Source organism: Lepus europaeus, chromosome X (assembly GCF_033115175.1).
Source record: "Lepus europaeus isolate LE1 chromosome X, mLepTim1.pri, whole genome shotgun sequence".
Lineage (NCBI taxonomy): Eukaryota > Metazoa > Chordata > Mammalia > Lagomorpha > Leporidae > Lepus > Lepus europaeus.
Genome location: NC_084850.1, coordinates 131,631,091 through 131,651,408, shown reverse-complemented (window position 1 = coordinate 131,651,408; position 20,318 = coordinate 131,631,091). Strand labels below are relative to the sequence as shown.

The 20,318-nt window shown below is 40.7% G+C and overlaps 1 protein-coding gene across 6 annotated transcripts in view; it reads left to right on the top strand.

Annotated features, from left to right (window-relative positions):
• Window positions 1–20,318, top strand: part of REPS2 (RALBP1 associated Eps domain containing 2) — a 258,360-nt gene that overhangs the window by 127,033 nt on the left and 111,009 nt on the right. For all 6 annotated transcript variants that reach the window (XM_062183462.1, XM_062183461.1, XM_062183458.1 and 3 more), the window contains exons 8-9: window positions 853–995; window positions 15,754–15,848. In XM_062183462.1, the coding sequence (XP_062039446.1) occupies window positions 853–995; window positions 15,754–15,848 (238 nt within the window). The remainder of the gene's footprint in view (window positions 1–852; window positions 996–15,753; window positions 15,849–20,318) is intronic.

The window sequence follows — 20,318 nt, the reverse complement described above, 5'->3', positions numbered from 1 at the left end:
TCTCTCTAATAATAGTACAGTTTCATATAAGTCCTATCTGTGTGCTTGTCCTAACACAAGTGTACATGTCTCTTCCATGCACTGAAGAGCTGGTAGAGCTTGTGGGGACTTAGTTACTTTAGCAAATAGATTTCTTTTGTGCTGAGTAAATAGGTCTGTGCCTTTCAGAGGGAGGCAGTGAGTGAAGCATAGATAAGCTGCTTCTTCCTTTTTGTCTTATCTGGTTACAGCCTTCTCTAGGTGCTGGCTTTATCTTAAAACATAATTCAATCAATACTTGGTGAGTTTATTTGTATTTTCACAGGACGAAATCCTCAAGCAGAGAATGTTTGATAAAAAAATTTATCTGCCTCAAAAAGTTCAGTGTTTTTCCTTGATGCTGAAAAATGAAGCACCTATTTTTATGCTCTGGGCAAACTACATAGTGGTTGGGACCACTGTGAAATGGCTAGGGCCGAGTTCCTCTGCTGGTTTGAACACCAGATCTAGGGCACTTAGCATATACAGCCAACATTTACTGAATGACGGTCTGCTAACTGTGGAGTTCCAGGCATCCTTTTCTTTCTGTGCAGTTTCTTATGCCAGGTCCTCATTGTTGCAAAAACATACCTTCTGGAGAAGTTGAAGAATTTAAATTTTGATTTATAAAATGCTACTGATGCCAATGCTATCAGTCAGCATTTTTCTTCCTTCCAGTGGACCCCTTTAATTTCAAATGAGTTTGGCTGGGAGGGTTTGGAGAGCCTACAGAATCACCGCCAGAGAGCCTGGGAGTTGTGTTTGAATGCTTGAAGCCCAATAACTTTTCCTCTGTGCCCTGTGGTAGGTACTCATGATTTCTGTTACATTTAGGGAGCTGAGTGATGCTGATTGTGATGGTGCCCTGACCCTGCCTGAGTTCTGTGCTGCATTTCATCTCATTGTGGCCCGGAAGAATGGCTACCCACTGCCCGAAGGGCTGCCTCCGACTCTGCAGCCAGAGTACCTGCAAGCAGGTAAGGCTGCATCACAAATCATAAACCTTAGGCACCTTCCAAGAAACCTTTATTTCTTTTTTTTAAAGTGGTATTTATTTGAAATGGAGAGCAGTAACAAAGATATGTATATATATATATATATATACACATACATATACATATGTATACATATATATACATACATATACATATGTGTATATATATATATATATATATATAGAGAGAGAGAGAGACAGACAGACAGACAGACAGACAGAAACAGGGCTATCTTCCATCTCCTGGTTCACTCCTCAAGTGGCTGCAACAGCCAGCGCTGAGCCAGGCTGGAGCCAGGAGCCTGAAACTCAACCTGAATCTCTCAGGTAGATGGCAAAGACCCAAGTATTTTAGCCATCATGCACTGCCTCCCAGAGTACACATTAGCAAGAAGCTAGAATTGAGAGTGGAGCCAGGACTTGAACACAGGCACTCCAATATGGGATGCAGGCATCTTAAGCAGCATGTTGACTAGTATGCCAAATGTACCCCCCATCCCTGTTCCACTGCTGAAACTTTAGTTTCTTAAAATGGTGTCCAGATACTTGGAGAGTCCTTAGTATCTATAGTTATTTTTCTTTAACTGATATTATACTTTGACATCTTATGAGAAATAGAACTGTTATAGGTAAGGGTGATTCATCTGTTATTCCCTTTTAAGTGCCCTCTGGATGCGTTAGAACCAAAGTTACCCTTTTATGACAGTTGTGGAATAGGCAAGTATTGAATTTCCCAGCTGATATCAAAGAAGATCTCATAGAGCCAAGTACTGACTTTGCATCTCGAGATACCTCCTAGTGTGCCCAAATGACCTTGGGCTGTGGAATAGAATAGAACTCATATACCTAATTAATAAGTGAAAAGATTCCATGCAGTAAAATGTGCAAAGTGCTATCATCTTAAATGTACAGTTGATGAATTTTTATAGATAGATATACCATATACCCACCATCAGATAAAGATATACAATATTCCAGCAACCAGAAGCTGGTAATAGAACTCTGCCTCCTTAATAAAAATTGTCATCCCCTGACTATGGATTTGAACCCTTTACATAGAATCATGGTGAGTCCAACATATGTATCATTTCCTTTGGAAGGCTAGAAAAAGTAGTTGTGACGTTTTCAAAGGCAGTGGGTGCTGGCTTGTTTTCCATTGTTCAGAGAAGCATAATTTTCAGTGAAAGGGCCCAGTAACAGCTGGTGCTTTCAACAATATTTCTTACTTTGAGGAAGCCACTCTTAAGTAAAGAAGAACTTAGCCTTGTGTGATTATTGGCAAGAGGGTCAATGTCTTTAAATAAATTGTAACCATTACTGGAGTATACTTTTTGTGGCTAAATCTGAAAAAGGCCTCAGATTGTCTTGTGTAGTGTCCTCCTCATGATGACACCAGATTCAAAGTGATATCTAAGTCAGTCTTGGGGTTTCTGACTCTTAAATAAAAAGACTGCCATTTTATGTATTAGGTAGGGTGGAGGTAGGGATTCAGCCAAAGCAAAGAGACTATGTATAGGGTGGGTGCCAGTCACAGGTGAATATGTTGGAGGAAGAGTGACTCATTTTGGAGTCTTCCTCAAATACCCCCATAAATTATGTTGGAGAGGTCAGAGCAAAAGCTACTACTAATTTTAGGACTTCGACTTTACTAATAACGGCTGCTTTCTGCCTAAAACTGGTTGTTTTTTTTTTTTAAAGATTTATTTGTTTGAAATAGTTACACAGAGAGAGGAGAGACAGAGAGAAAGAGAGAGGGAGGGAAGGAGGGAGAAGTCTTCCATCCATGGTTCACTCCCTAGATGGCCGCAACAGCCGGAGCTGCGCTGATCCGAAGCCAGGAGCCAGGAGGTTCTTCCAGGTCTCCCACATAGGTGCAGGGACCCAAGGACTTGGGCCATCTTCCACTGCTTTCCCAGGCCATAGCAGAGAGCTGGATTAGAAGTGGAGCAGCCGGGTCTCGAACTGACGCCATATGGGATGCTGGCGCTTCAGGCCAGGGTGTTAACCTGCTGCGCCACAGTGCCAGCCCGTCTGCCTACAACTGGTTGGTCGTAACTTGAGCCTTCCTTAGAGACTAGGGAAGAACCTCAGAGTCTCTAGGAACTAGCTTGCAATTGGGCAGCTTTTGGATGGTAAATTGCTCTTTCTTCTTTGGTTTCTCTCTTTACCCCCCCAACCCATTCTTTTTGTTTTCCTGGATTGCTACAAAGAGGTGATGACTTTCTTTCCTGGGGCTACCTTGGCAGCGCAAGAGCATACAGTAACACTCTCTTTTGGGAATGGGACCACATAGGCTTTTCTCTATAAGGGATTAACAGCTCTCCTGAAGGCCATGGTCTGCTCTAGCATTATTTAGTTGTATCTAACAGCTTCAATGTTTGTTCTTGCAAGTCTTGGGAGGAGTCCTAAGTAATTTTATCTCCTATACACACAATTTTGGGATCAGCATTAATGCTGAGTTCTTGTTCTGATGCCATATGGCCTTGGGACCCATGCCATGTGTCATGATTCCCTATATGTCACTTTGTAAGTATTCAGATGTTTCATGGACTGTTTAAAAAAAATCACTGATAACATTTTTAGAAATCTGAAAGCCATGAGATAAAAGTATGTTAACAACACATTAAGGGCAGATCTCACATGGGATGTAAGTACACAGTGACTTCTGTTGCTGACTTAACAATTTGACACTCCTGTTCATGGTGTCAGTAATCTCCCTAGGCTCCAGTCATGAGTTGCCAGGGCCATGGAAGCCTTCAGAGTTCGCTGACCTCGATCCTATTCCGATAGGGTCATAATCGAAGTGGAAGTTCTCTCTCCCTTCAGAGAAAGGTACCTCCTTCTTTGATGGCCCTGTTCTTTCCACTGGGATCTCACTCACAGAGATCTTTCATTTAGGTCTTCTTCTTTTTTTCTTTTCCATGGTATCTTGGCTTTCCATGCCTAAAATACTCTCATGGGCTCTTCAGCCAGATCCGAATGCCTTAAGGGCTGATTCTGAGGCCAGAGTGTTGTTTAGGACATCTGCCATTCTATGAGTCTGCTTCCTTAATGTGTTGTCTAATGTGCAGTGATGCTATAACTAGTACTGAAACAGTATTTTTACACTTTGTGTTTCTGCGTGGGTACAAACTGATGAGATCTTTACTAATTATATACTGAATCGATCTTCTGTATATAAAGATAATTGGAAATGAAAAAAAAAACCTGGTGTTAAATTGGAAATGGCATAGAAAATTAACTAGTACTCCAACAGTATTTTTTTTTCACTTTGTGTTGCTATATGGGGCAAACTGAACTAGTACTCCAACAGTATTTTTTTTTTCACTTTGTGTTGCTATATGGGGGCAAACTGTTGAAATCGTTACCTAATATATACTAAGCTGATCTTCTGTATATAGGGAGAATTGAAAATGAATCATGATGTGATTGGAAGGGGAGAGGGAGCGGGAAAGGGGAGGGTTGTGGGTGGGAGGGAAGTTTTGGGAGGGGGAACCCATTGTAACCCATAAGCTGTACTTTGGAAATTTATATTCATTAAATAAAAGTTTAATTAAAAAAAAGTATGTTAACAGAAATTACCTCTTAATTTCTTAACTACTGCAGATGGCTTATTTTGACTTTCTTATTCAGTAGAGGGGAGGCTATTAAAAAATAGTGCCAATCCTGGCGCCGCGGCTCACTAGGCTAATCCTCCGCCTGCAGTGCCGGCACCCCGGGTTCTAGTCCGGTTGCTCCTCTTCCAGTCCAGCTCTCTGCTGTGGCCCGGGAGTGCAGTGGAGGATGGCCCAGGTCCTTGGGCCCTGCACCCGCATGGAAGACCAGGAGGAAGCACCTGGCTCCTGGCTTTGGATCGGCGCAGCGCAATGCGTCAGCCTTAGTAGCCTCTTGGGTCTTGAACCAACAGAAAAAGGAAGACCTTTCTCTCTGTCTCTCTCTCTCTCACTGTCTAACTCTGCCTGTCCAAAAAAAAAAAATAGTGCCAATCAAGAGGCATCTCTTTCACTTGGAATGAAACCCCTTGTTTCTTTCTGGTCTTTTATGGAGACTGGCAGCATATATTTATGTGGAAACAATAGTCCATCACATATCTTTCAAGGCTAAGCTTGTGATTATAAAATAAATTGAAAGTATGTCATTGTAAAAATTAAAAGAAAAATAAGAAAGGAAGAAGGAGGGAGGGGGATAGGGTGTAAAGTATCATTGTGTTGTTAAAACTATATATGAAATACATGAAATTTGTTCCATTTATATAAATTTAAAAATTGCAATCATTTTCTAAGATTATGAGATTAATCCAGGATTATATAGTTCTAAAAGAATACAAGAGAAACCTCATAAAATCCCATCAATCTCAGTGCCAGTATATTTCAGGCAAATATTGAGGGTTTAGAAGTTAATTTTTAATGTTTTTTGCCCATATTTATCCTTGTATGAAGCTCAAGCAAATGACCAGAGCCATGTAGGTCTTCTCTTTGCAAAATATTAGTAGTCCTTTTTATTTTTTTGCTTCAATTTTATGGTATCCCATTCACCTTTTTTATTTTTTAAAATTTATTTTTTTTCAATAAGGTTGGTGAAGAGCATAGATTTGGTTGGTCCTATCATGCATTCAAAACTAATCAGGCTTATTTTCAATGAAGTAAGGAAACAGAAATTGTATCTGATGCCATTTTAGTTACAGATACAACGCCTTTCCCTAACAGTAAGAATTAATGTTCAGAGTTGGAAGGGTAAGTTAGATTATTTAGTGGCTTTACCTATGAATGAGTCTTGTTGTTTTCATGTCCAGGTAACTGAGTAGATTCTAAGAAAATTTTTGCCATATAGTTTGTTAAAAACGTTTCTTGAGTACTTACTATGGGAGAGGTACCATGTGATTTCTGTGGCCAGAATAGTATATGAAACAGAGTTCCTACCCTCCTGAAACTTGTGATCAGCTAGAGGCCAGCTGTGAAATACACCTCACAAATGTGCCATTGGAGCCAGTGATAAGTGCTGTGAAGGGGAAGTACAAGCACAGCAAGAGGATGCATGACCTTAGGAATGATTTCCTTAAATGTTTGGGCTGAGATGTGAAGGATGAACTTAGGGCTGTGTAGGTGAAAAAGAGGTTTTGGGAAATGGAATTCTTATAAAGGGCACATCAGAAATGCTGCACAGGAACTGAGAAGAAGTTTGGAACATGAAAGGAATGGAAATTTCAAGACACAGGGATAGAAAGACTGGAATGAGTTAGAAGAGGAAGCTGGGGAAACAAGTTGTGGGTAATAACATTGACCTATTTTAGGCCAGGAATGATAGGATCAGATTTATTATTTGAAGTGATCATGCTTGTTGCCATATAGAGAACAGTTTTCTAGGTCAAGGATAGAAAGTAGAAGACAAAGTTAAGGTAGCAGTTCAGTCAGGAGCTGTGAGGGCCTCATACTGTGGAGGTGACAGTGGAGGTGGAAAGATGTGGACCTACTCAAGAGAGATTTATCAGTTAATTGTTGACAGTTATGGGGGCTGGCATTGCAGTTCAGTGGTAAAGCTACCACCTGTGACACTGGCATCCTATGTGGGCACTGATTCACATATGGCTGCTCCACTTCCAAGCCAGCTACCTACTAATGGCCTTGGGAAAGCAATGGAAGATGGCCCAAGTGATTGGGCCCCCATATCCATGAAGGAGACCTGGAAGAAGCTTCTGGCTTCGATTTGGCCCAGCCCTGGCCATTGTATTGATCTCGAAAGTGAACCAGCAGATGGAAGATCTCTCCCTCTCTATCTCTAGCTCTGACTTTCCTCCCCTCCCCTCCCCTCCCCTCCCCTCCCCTCTCCTCTCCTCCCCCCTCCTCCCCTTCTTTCACTCTAGAGACAGGGCCCAGCAATCTGCTTTTTTTTTTAAATATTTTATTTATTTATTTGAGAGGCAGAGTTACAGAGAGGAAGAGACAGAGAGAAAGGTCTTCTACTAACTGGATCATTCACCAAATGGTCTCAACAGCTAAGGCTGGGCTCATCTGAACCACTGAGCTGGAGCTTCCTCTGGGTCTCCCAAAGTGGGTGCAGGGGCCCAGTCGCTTAAGCCATCTTCAACTGCTTTCCTAGGCCATTAGCAGGGAGCTGGATCAGAAATGGAGCAGCTAGGTCTCGAACCGCCAGCCCTATAGGATGCTGGTGCTTCAGGCCAGGGCGTTAACCTGCTGTGCCACAGTGCTTGCCCCAATAAATAAATCTTTTTTTTTCTTTTTATTTTCTTTCTTTTTTAAAAAATTTATTTATTTGACAGACAGTGAGAGAGAGAGACAGTGAGAAAGGTCTTCCTTCGTGGTTCACCCCCCAAATGGCCGCCATGGCCGGAGCTACGCTGATCCAAAGCCAGGAACCAGGTACTTCTTCCTGGTCTCCAACGCAGGTGCAGGGGCCCAAGCACTTGAGCCATCCTCCACTGCATTCCCAGGCCACAGCAGAGCTGGACTAGAAGAGGAGCAACTGGGACTAGAACCCGGCGCCCATATGGGATGCGGGCGCCGCAGGTGGAGGATTAACCAAGTGAGCCACAGCGCCGGCCCCCAATAAATAAATCTTGAAAAGTGTTGACATTTGTAATTTTTGAAAGTGTTCACTTTCTATATGGAAAGACTTTCTCATGATAAGGCATTAATCATGCATACCATTCTAGTCAGAGCACTGATTGGAAGACTAGAAAGGAATATCTTATATTGGTTAAAACTGTTCTTTTTGTATGTATGTGTGTGAAAGGAGATTTATTTTTTTTATTTAGTAAATATAAATTTCCAAAGTACAGTTTATGGATTACAATGGCTTTTCCCCCCCATAACTTCCCTCCCACCCGCAACCCTCCCGTCTCCCGCTCCCTCTCCCATTCCATTCACATCAAGATTCATTTTCAATTCTCTTTATATACAGAAGATCGATTTAGTATATATTAAGTAAAGATTTCATCGGTTTGCACCCACACAGAAACACAAAGTGTAAAATAATGTTTCAGTACTAGTTATAGCAAATGACCGGATTTCATTGTTTTTGACTGCTGTCTAGTATTCTATAGAGTACGTGTCCCATAATTTCTTTATCCAGTCTACTGTTGATGGGCATTTGGGTTGGTTCCAGGTCTTAGCTATTGTGAATTGAGCTGCAATAAACATTAATGTGCAGACAGCTTTTTTGTTTGCCAATTTAATTTCCTTTGGGTAAATTCCAAGGAGTGGGATGGCTGGGTTGTATGGAAGGGTTATATTCAGGTTTCTGAGGAATCTCCAGACTGACTTCCATAGTGACGTAACCAGTTTGCATTCCCACCAACAGTGGGTTAGTGTCCCTTTTTCCCCACATCCTCTCCAGCATCTGTTGTTGGTGGATTTCTGAATGTGAGCCATTCTAACCGGGGTGTCTGTTTGGCCGTTTGGATTTCCTCTTTTGAAAAACTTCTGTTGAGGTCCTTGGCCCATCTCTTAAGTGGGTTGTTTGTTTCGATGTTGTAGAGTTTCTTGATCTCTTTGTAGATTCTGGTTATCAACCCTTTATCTGTTGCATAGTTTGCAAATATTTTTTCCCATTCTGTCGGTTGCCTCTTCACTTTCCTGACTGTTTCTTTTGAAGTACAGAAACTTCTCAATTTGATGCAATCCCAAATGTTAATTTTTGCTTTGACTGCCTGTGCTCCTGGGGTCTTTTCCAAGAAGTCTTTGCCGGTACCTATATCTTGCAGGGTTTCTCCAATGTTCTCTAATAATTTGATGGTTTCGGGTCGTAGATTTAAGTCTTTAATCCATGTTGAGTGAATTTTTGTGTAAGGTGAAAGGTAGGGGTCTTGCTTCATGCTTCTGCACGTGGAAATCCAGTTTTCCCAGCACCATTTATTGAATAGACTGTCCTTACTCCAGGGATTGGTTTTGGATCCTTGATCAAATATGAGTTGGCTGTAGATGTTTGGATTGATTTCTGGTGTTTCTATTCTGTTCCATTGGTCTATCCATCTGTTTCTGTACCAGTACCATGCTGTTTTGATAACAACTGCCCTGTAGTATATCCTAAAATCTGGTATTGTGATGCCTCCGGCTTTGTTTTTGTTGTTCAAGATTGCTTTAGCTATTCAAGGTCTCCTGTGTCTCCATATAAATTTCAGCATCATTTTTTCCAGATCTGAGAAGAATGCCTTTGGTATTTTGATTGGTATTGCATTGAATCTATAAATTGCTTTTGAGAGAATGGACATTTTGATGATATTGATTCTTCCAATCCATGAGCATGGAAGATTTCTCCATTTTTTGGTATCCTCTTCTATTTCTTTCTTTAAGGTTTTGTAATTTTCATTGTAGAGATCTTAAACATCCTTGGTTAAGTTGATTCCAAGGTATTTGATTGTTTTTGTAGCTATTGTGAATGGGATTGACCTTAGAAGTTCTTCCTCAGCCATGGCATTGCCTGTGTATACAAAGGCTGTTGATTTTATATCCTGCTACTTTGCCAAACTCTTCGATGAGTTCCAGTAGTCTCTTAGTAGAGTTCTTTGGGTCCCCTAACTAAAGAATCATATCATCTGCAAAGAGGGATAGTTTGAGTTCTTCCTTCCCAATTTGTATCCCTTTAATTTCTTTTTCTTGCCTAACAGCTCTGGCTAAAACTTCCAGAACTATATTGAATGGCAATGGTGAGAGTGGGCATCCCTGTTTGGTACCAGATCTCAGTGGAAATGCTTCCAACTTTTCCCCATTCAATAGGATGTTGGCCGTGGGTTTTTCATATATTGCTTTGATTGTATTGAGGAATGTTCCTTCCATACCCAGTTTGTTTAGAGTTTTCATCATGAAAGGGTGTTGTATTTTATCAAATGCTTTCTCTGCGTCTATTGAGAGAATCATATGGTTTTTCTTCTGCAGTCTGTTAATGTGGTGTATCACATGGATTGTTTTGCGAACGTTGAACCATCCCTGCATACCAGGGATAAATCCCACTTGGTCTGGGTGGATGATCTTTCTGATGTGTTGTTGCATTCTATTGGCCAGAATTTTATTGAGGATTTTTGCATCTATGTTCATCAGGGATATTGGTCTGTAATTCTCTTTCAATGCTGCATCTTTTTCCGGCTTAGGAATTAAGGTGATGCTGGCTTCATAGAAAGAATTTGGGAGGATTCCCTCTTTTTTGATTGCTCTGAATAGTTTGAGAAGAATTGGAGTTAGTACTTCTCTAAATGTCTGGTAGAACTCAGCAGTGAATCCATCTGGTCCTGGGCTTTTCTTTGTTGGGAGGGCCTTTATTACTGTTTCAATTTCTTTCTCAGTTATGGGTCTGTTTAGGTTTTCTATGTCTTCCTGGCTCAATTTAGGTAGGTTGCATGTGTCCAGGAATCTATCTATTTCTGATAGATTTCCCTGTTTGCTGGCATACAAGTCCTTATAGTAGTTTCTGATGATTCTTTTTATTTCTGTGGTGTCTGTTGTTATGTTTCCATTTTCATCTCTGATTTTGTTGATTTGGGTCTTTTCTCTTCTTTTTTTAGTTAGTTGGGCCAATGGGGTGTCAATTTTGTTTATTTTTTCAAAATACCAGCTCCTTGTTTGGCTGATTTTTGGTAATTTTTTTTAATTCAATCCTGTTGATTTCTTCTCTGACTTTTATTATTTCTCTTTTCCTATTGGGTTTGGGTCTGGTTTGCTGCAGATTTTCTAGATCCTTGAGATGACTTGAAAGCTCATCTATTTGGTGCCTTTCCAATTTCTTGATGTAGGCACCTATTGATATAAACTTTCCTCTTAACACTGCTTTTACTGTATCCCATAAGTTTTGGTATTTTGTGCTGTTATCCTCGTTTACTTCCAGAAAATTTTTGATTTCTCTTTTGGTTTCTTCTATGACCCATTGATCATTCAGGAACATGTTGTTCAGTCTCCACGTGTTTGCATATGCTCTAGGGATTCCTGAGTTGCTAATTTCCAACTTCATTCCTCTATGGTCTGAGAAGCTGCATCATATGATTCTAATTATTTTGAATTTGCTGAGACTTCCTTTATGGCCTTGTACGTGGTCAATCCTAGAGAAGGTTCCATGTACTGCTGAGAAGAATGTAAATTCTTTATGTGTAGGATGAAAAGTTCTGTAGATATCTGTTAGATCCATTTGGGCTACAGTGTCATTTAAATCTACTGTCTCCTTGTTGATCTTCTGTCCTGTTGATCTGTCTATCTCTGAGAGTGGAGTATTGAAGTCCCCCAGAAGTCCCCCAGTACTATTGTATTGGGGTCTAAGTCTCCCTTTAAGTCCCTTAACAAGTCTTTTAAATAAGCTGGTGCCCTGTAATTAGGTGCATATACATTGATAATCGTTATATCTTCCTATTGAATGGATCCCTTAATCATTAAATAGTGCCCCTCTTTGTCTCTCCTAACAGTTTTTGTGGTAAAGTTTATGTTGTCTGATATTAAGATGGCTACGCCCGCTCTTTTTTCATTTCTGTTGGCATGGTATATATTTTTCCAGCCTTTCACTTTCAGCCTGTATGCATCATTGTTGGAAAGATGTGTTTCTTGTAAGCAGCAAAAAGATGGGTTTTGTTCCTTAACCCAATCCGCCAATCGGTGTCTTTTAACTGGGCAGTTCAAGCCATTAACATTCAATGCGACTGTTGAGAAGGAGTAACTTTGCCCTGCCATTTGCCAAAGATTTTTTCTAATATATGGTTTGAGACTCCTGTGATCTTTTGCTGTGAGGTTTCCTTCCTTTATCTTCTTTCATATTGGTTACCGTGTTTCTGTGTTTCTGTATGTAACACATCTTTAAGCATTTTTTGCAGGGCTGGACGAGTGGTGACAAATTCTTTCAGTTTCTGTTTGCTGTGAAAGGTCTTTATTTCACCTTCATTCACAAATGAGAGCTTTGCAGGATATAATATTCTGGGCTGGCAGTTTTTCTCTCTTAGTACCTGGGCTATATCTCGCCATTCTCTCCTAGCTTGTAGGGTTTCTGATGAGAAGTCAGCTGTGAGTCTAATTGGAGATCCTCTGAGAGTAATCTGGCGTTTCTCTCTTGCACATTTTAGGATCTTTTCTTTGTGTTTCACTGTGGTGAGTTTGATTACGACGTGTCATGGTGAGGATCTCTTTTGATCATGTTTATTAGGGGTTCTATGAGCTTCCTGTACTAGGATGTCTCTGTCCTTCTCCAAACCTGGGAAATTTTCTGCTAGTATCTCACTAAAAAGGCCTTCTAATCCTTTCTCTCTCTCCATGCCTTCAGGAACTCCTAGAACTCGAATGTTGGGTTTTTTAATAGTATCCTGTAGATTCCCAACAATATTTTTTAGATTTCTGATTTCTTCTTCTTTTCTTTGGTTTGACTGTATACTTTCCTGTGCTCTAAGTTCTAAGTTTCACTGACTCTGTTTTTAATGCCCTCTAATGTGTTTGTCATTTGATCTATTGAGTTCTTCATTTCATTTTGATTTCTCTTCACTATCACACTTTCCTATTCTACTAGTTTCTGCGTTTCATTTTGATTCCTCCTTAAGATTTCATTTTCTCGAAGATTCTATCCTGTCCAGTAAGGAATTCCGTAGTTCAAGCATTTGTTTTTGAAAACTTCTAATTGTTCTTATCATAAATTTTTTGAAATCCGTATCTTGCATTTCTTCCATCTCATCATCTTCATAATCTTGGCTTGGGGTGTCTTGTTCATTTGGGGGTGTCATAATGTCTTCCTTGTTCTTGTTTCCTTGGTTTCTTTGTTTGTTGCTTGCCGTTGTAGAGATATTCTTTGGATTCTTCTTCCCTCACTGTGATGTTTTTTTCTTGTTATACTATGACTGTATTAAGTGGACTGTCTGCTTTTGATGGAGCCTTAGAGGCTTGAGATGGGTGTGGCCTGAGAGCTCTGTTTGGTTCCTCAGGGTTAAGGGTGTGCCAATGGTGACACTCCCAGGTTAGGCATGGGAATCTTTCTCTCTCTTTCTTTATTTTTTTGATTCAAAAGGGAAGTAATTCCACACAGCTGAGCGGAATTGGAGGTAGTTAGCAGGCGAATGATATACCCATAGGAGCCAGAGATCGGAAGTTCTTTCCCAAGGACCACACAGGGAATCTGCTGCCCTCAGTGTGGGCTCAAATTCTCCTGCAGTCTCCCACTGGGTTGCCAAGGTTACTGAATTGTAGCGTTTCTGGAGAGTACTCACGTGAATTCTGTGAGTTCTCTCCCTCACGTCTCTTTTTTTCACAGTCTCAGTTCATTAGCACCACACATTCACTAGGTCCTAATCTCCTGTTATTTCACGCTCCCCAGAGTCAGATTTTTCTGCTTGGCTGAGGGGGGGGGGTGCAGACCTGAGGTTGCCCCGCTTATGACGTATGTCCAAAATGGTGCCTGCTCTTTGTCTTGCTCGCCTTTGAGAGGTGAGCGGAGAGAGAGAAACTCGTGTCTGTATTGGTCACTTTTTTTTCCTCTCTCTTCTAATTAACATGGTGACCTTTTCCCCATGGGGTTTCAAGCCTCGTTCCCTCTAGTCTCCTCTTTCCACTTTCCTACTGGTGTCTTGGGCCATTGAGGTTTGGCTCACCTCGCGTTCCAGTGCTGGTGTGTTGATTCTGCCACTGGTGTCCTGAGCCGTGGGCTCCCACGCCCTCCACGCAGATCCACTGTGAATCACTAGTTCTGGAAGAGTTTCCTCTGCTGTTTCTTCCCCTACTCTTCCTTGAACCTGCAGTATCTCCACTTTTATTAAGCTATCTCTTCCCGGACTATCAGTGGCTCCCTTCCTATTCCGCCATCTTGCTGCTCTCCCCAGGAGATTTATTTTTGTAGACAAATAGATCAATAAGCAGTAAGCCCATCAGTTACTGGTATCATTGAATTGTCTTTATCATTGTCCTCATTATTTGGGAACATTAAAAAATTTATACAAGGGGAACAAACTTCATGTATCTCATATATACTGATTTAAGAGCATGTAATTCCCACCCTGCTCTCCCTCCCTCCCTTAGTCCCACCCTCCCTCTCCCTTCCTTTCTTACTTTTCATTTAAATTTTATAAAATATACTTTTAATTTACTTTATAATCACAAGCTTAACCCTCCACTAAATAAAGAATTCTACAAACAGTAAGTAGAAAAAGCACTGTTCCTCAAGAGTATAAACAAGGGCTATAAACAATAATCAAATCTCAAAACGTCAATTTAGCTTGTATACCTTACTTTTTTTTCTTGAATAAAAGAAACTGCTCTTGGGAATGGGTTGGGGAATGGTGCTCTGAAAAGTGCTTTATTAAGTTTTTACCAAGGAAAACAGACCACCAGATATGGTCAGAAATATCACGCAGGCTCATGGTTTCCCATTTGATAGCAGTGAAATGTCAAACCAGGGTAAGCCAGTGAACAAATGCAGGTGCTTGTACCCAGCTCCATGTGGCCAGTCCTTGACTTCAGAAGGATGTTTGCATTTCCATCCCTGGTTGGGGTGGGTGGTGGGGATGGCTTAAAAACAGTGCCAATCCATTTTTCACATTTGATTCAAAAACTGTTTTTTGAACATTGCATTAAAATTCGATTTCCTAATAGCTTGTCTTGACAAATTTGATTTGTAGTTTCTGTTTATTGTCTACCCCAATCTGCTTTTCCTATTCACAATATGGACAAATTTTCTAGCTATTGAGACATTTCTTCTTTTTAAAAATTTAGTTATTATTTGAAACTCAGAGTTACACAGAGAGAAGGAGAGGCAGAGAGAGAGAGAGATACAGAGAGAGAGGTCTTCCATCCATTGTTTCATTCCCCAACTTGCCACAATGGCTGGAGCTGCACCGATCCAAAGTCAGGAGCCAGGAGCTTCCTCCGGGTCTTCCACATGTGTGCAGGGGCCCAAGGACTTTGGCCATCCCCCACTGCTTTCCCAGGCCATAGAAGAGAGCTGGATTGGAAGTGGAGTAACCGAGACTCAAACTGGCGCCCATAATGGGATGCCGGCACTGCAGGCGGCAGCCTCACCCGCCACACCACAGCACCAGCCCCACACATTTCTTAATTACTTTGTAACCAAGTGGCAAAGCTGAATCTGCTTCTAAGAATTAGTCTGGTGTTAGGTAATTAGCTCCCCAAGTAGCATGATTTTTCCTCATGCTAATTCACTCAGCTACCCAACTAACAGCCATTGTCTCTGTTGCACATTAGAAGAAACTCATAATGTGGTTTTATTTTCTTGTAAACCAACAAGAATTTGTGATTTTGCTTTTTGTTACTCCTGCTAACCTAAGAGCATTGTATTATACAAAGTTATCTTGGGCATACATTATTATATATTGTTTATTTCCAATAATAGCTAAAATGAATTATTTCCTTAATAATGTGTGTAGCATTCAAACTTTCACCATAGTTACAATATGTACAGATTATATTAGTATCATAGTTAATGCTTCAATATTGTGATAGTAATCATTCATGTGGAAAATGGCTGTTGTGCTACGAGCAAGGGCCCTCAGCCTGACTGCTGGGAGTTCAAGTCCCTCTGCTCCATTTACCGGCTATATGACATTGAGTAAGTTGCATAACTTTCCTGTTCCTCAGTTTCATTGTGTGTAAAATGGGGATGGTAGAGGTGCTGGGCTGTATATGTAAAGAACCTACCTCAACATGGTTGGTACTACAAGTAGTATACAGGAGCTAGTTGATTTTGTTGTTACATTTAAAAAGCACAGAAAATCTAATAGGAAATACACATTCTTATGTATCCTTTTTGCTTCTTCTTAGCTTTTCCTAAGCCCAAGTGGGAGTGCGCATTATTTGATTCTTATTCTGAGTCAGTGCCAGCAAACCAACAGCCTCGTGACTTGAATCGGATGGAGGTAAAAGATCTCATTATGTTAATAAAAAGGGATTGTGTAGAATTAAATCCATTGAATTGTGCTTTTTTTTAAGCCAAACTTTGGAAATGAACTTTTATAACATTTTCATTTTATACCAGGTCGTTACTTTGAGATTTAGCTTTTTAAATCTAGACACCAAATGAGTCTATAGTTATTTTTTTCTTCTTGTTTGAAACTGAAGTATGCAACATGATCCCTTGACCTTTTAGAGGTATATAGCCAAACTGAACCAGAAAATGCTAATCAAGTTGTTTACTTTAACCAAGTTTTAATTCCCTGGTAAATAATTTAAGTTCTATTTTTAGTAGCTACACAAGACATAATGAACCAGAATAGTTTTGAGAAGAGGTCTGAGAACTATATGTGAGGGCTCCAAATCACATTTAGAGCTCCCTCACGTTTTTTAAGCTTTTGGACCAAATGAAGGCTGCTTTGGATGATCCACAAGAGAAACTTAAAGAATTCCCGTAACGTTGGGCCATTAATGGAACTGCTTAGCAGAGTGATCATTAGCTATGAATCAATAAATAAGAGTTGTTAGTTATTATCACCACTGTCATCATCACCATTAAGATTGCTGATGTGATAACTTTGATGTCTCTTATTTTCTTCCAAAAAGCTATCTGGAAATGCTTAATAAATGGAAGTTCATTCACAAATTCTTATTAGAGTCCCTGGACTTTGATTGAAACCATTGCAAGATGATAAAAGTCAACAGCAAGATAAAGGGACATTTCCTTAATTGCTTGTGACCCTGTGTGATTGTTTATTCCCTCACATGTGGCTCTGTGCCTATAGCATGTGTCATCCATGTCATCTTTCACTCACCTGTGAGCCTACCAAGCCTGCTCTCCAGTTCACCCTTTGATGAGCATCTTTCCTTGACACTCTACTGATTTCTTGGAGTTGGATCTTTCATGCTACTTTCCTCAGCAGATTTCTTCTCATGGGTATAATGTATAAAGGAAGTGATTTCAGGAGGAGTTACAGGTGCACATTTGAAGACTTTTGGTTTTTAAAATGTCTTTTTCTATAGAACTCATATGATGAAGAAGCAAATACTCATATAATAGTTTGTTGCTTTCCCTGGCCCTCAGTTTACCCTGGGGCTCCTGGCAGTGTCTGGAGAGGTTTGTTAATCAAGCCAGAGTTGATGCTTCTGTGGTGTTCGGAAACAGTTGTGTTGGCCTCTCCCTCTCCCTCCCCATCTTGGCTTTCCTGCTTATATAAAATTATGAGGTGGTTAGATGATTGTCATAATAATGTCATAAGTTCTTATTTCTATATAAACACGTTATTCCAACTTACCATGATATTACATAGTCTTTGCTCTTCCAACAGAGACAAATAATACTGATTGGGGGTAAACATTATATTGCTGACTCATGTTGCTTTCCCCATACAGTCATTTATCATCTATCTAAAAGGAAAAGAAAGCAAATATGCATAAGGTCTGCTTTATACACATACATATAAGCACTGATGTCCTTGATGACATTATATATTCACCTTTATGGCCATTATATGCAGTTGGTTTTACATATTTTTTGTATACTTTACCTGGACAAATTCTACCTACTCTTTTCTCCCTGTCTAATCAACAAAACGACAATCCAAATACCTTCTTGTCCAACTAAATTGTTATTACTGGGGGTGTGGTGTTTGTAGATAACAAACATAATAGGCAGAACTCCCTGGTGAATTAATAAGGTTAATTGGTAGACTGGCCATTCAAGGAGTTTAGGTCAGATTTTCATAGCTCATGATTAAGTATCATATGTTCTAAGCTATTAACTATTCCATCATTCCTTTAATCTGTCATAAATGCTTGAAATTTAAATATGTTTTGGTACCAGTCCTGTGAGCAGTGACTCTAGTATAGGTGTGCTTGTGCAGGAAGCTGCAGCCGATTTCAATCTCAGGTCATGAGAAGTTTGCTTAGCAGGTACATCTTACTCTTTTTTTAAAAAAACACATTTATTTATTTATTAGAAAGTCAGAGTTACACAGAGAGAGAGGAGAGGCAGAGAGAGAGAGAGAGAGAGAGAGAGAGAGAGAGAGAGAGAGAGAGGTGTCTTCCATCCGCTGGTTCACTCCCCAACTGGCTGCAATGGCCAGAGCTGCGCCTATCTGAAGCCAGGAGCCAGGAGCCTCCTCTGGGTCTCCCAGATGGGTGCAAGGGCCATCTTCTACTGCTTTCCCAGGCCACAGAAGAGAGCTGGATCAGAAGTGGAGCAGCTGGGACTCAAACCGGCACCCATATGGGATGCTGGCACCACGGGTAGTGGCTTTAACCGCTATGTCACAGTGCCAGCTCCAGCAGGTACATCTTTTTCTAAAAATGGCAAAGCTATAACCCTGTACTTACTTTCACCAAGAATTCAGGTCTGCTCCGTATTAGCAGTGTTTCTTAGGTTACTGGGTTTCTTTCTCTCTCTTTCTTTCTCTCTCTCTCTCTATCTAAAATGGCTTTATTAAGATATAGTTCACATAGCATACACATATAAAGTATACTTTTCAGTGGTGTTTACTATGTTATACAGTTGTTCAACCATCACTACAATGTAATTTTAGTCCATTTTCATTTCTATAAAGGGAAACTATGTTCGTTAGCAGTCATTGCATATTCCCTCCTCCCCACTAGCCTCTGATAATCACTAATCTCTTCTCTGTCTCTAGATTTGCCTATTCTAGACATTTCATATAAAGGGAATCATGTGGAATTTAGTGATTTACTTCTTTAAGATTCACTCATGGGGCAGGCACCGTGGCTCACTTGGTTAATCCTCTGCCTGCAGCGCTGGCATCCCATATGGGCGCCGGGTTCTAGTCCCAGTTGCTCCTCTTCCAGTGCAGCTCTCTGCTGTGGCCCAGGAAGGCAGTGGAGGATGGCCCAAGTGCTTGGGCCCTGCACCCGCATGGGAAACCAGGAGGAAGCACCTGGTTCCTGGCTTCAGATCGGCGTAGCTCTGGCCGTAGCGGACATTTGGGGGGTTGAACCAATGGAAGGAAATTCTTTCTCTCTGTCTGTCTGTCTGTCTCTCTCTCTCTCATTGTCTAACTCTATCTGTCAAATAAAAAAAAAAAGATTCACTGATGTCATAGCATGTACTGATACTTCCTTCATTTTTATTTCTGAAAAATATTCCATTATGTGGATATGGCAGGTTTTGTTTGTCCATTCATCAGTTGATGGATATTTGGATTCCTTGCTCTTTTGGCTATTATATATAATGCTGCTGTGAACATACATGGGTAACTTTTTATGTGCACATATGAGTGTTTTCAGTTCTCTTGAGTAGATATCCATGAGTAGAGTTGTTGAATTATATCTCTGTATTTAACTTCTTTTCAATTTCAGAGGGGGGAGGGAGGGAGAGGGGGAGGGGGGAGGGAGAGAGGGAGGGAGAGAGAGAGAGAGAGAGAGACAGCCTGATTGATCATCATCTGCTGGTTCATTCCCCAAGTGCCTGTAACAGCCAGGGCTAGGCTGGGGTGATACTGGGATCTGTGAACTCAATCCAGGTCTCCCATGTGTGTGGCATGGATCCAATCTCTTGAGCCATCACTGCTGCTGCTTATGATATACATTAGTAGGAACTTAGAGTCAGGAACTGGAGCCAGGTGTTGGACTCAGGCACTCTTCTATGGAACATAGTGTCTTAACAACTAGACTAAGACTCTGCCCTGTGTTTGTCTTTTTGAGGAACCTCCAAACTGCTTTACATGGCAGCTGTACTATGTAAAGTATGTATGGGGGTTCTAATTTCCCTATATCCTTGTTTAACACTTGTTTTCTTTTTTTATTTTAGCCATTCAAAATTGATTTGAATTTCCTAATGACTAATGTTAAACATCTTCTTGTGCAATTATTAGCCATCTGTGTATCTTCTTTGTCTATTTAAATCATTTGTCCATTTTAAAATTGGGTTCAATTTTACGTTGCATTGTCTATTATTGAGTTGTAAGTATTCTTTGCATTTTGGTATCATATCTAAGATACTATTGCCTACTACAAGATCATAAAGACTTATTTATGTATTTTCTTCTAAGAATTTTTAATTTTAGTTTTATGTCTATGATCCATTTTGAGTTTTTTTTTTAATATATTCTCTGAGGAAAGGTTCTCTTTTTATTTTTATTATTTTTATGTTTTATTTTTTCTTTTTAATTTTTTTTGACAGGCAGAGTGGATAGTGAGAGAGAGAGACAGAGAGAAAGGTCTTCCTTTCCCGTTGGTTCACCCTCCAATGGCCGCCGCGGTAGGCGCGCTGCGGCCGGCACACCGCGCTGATCCGATGGCAGGAGCCAGGGGCTTCTCCTGGTCTCCCATGGGGTGCAGGGCCCAAGCACTTGGGCCATCCTCCACTGCACTCCCTGGCCACAGCAGAGAGCTGGCCTGGAAGAGGGGCAACTGGGACAGAATCCGGTGCCCCGACCGGGACTAGA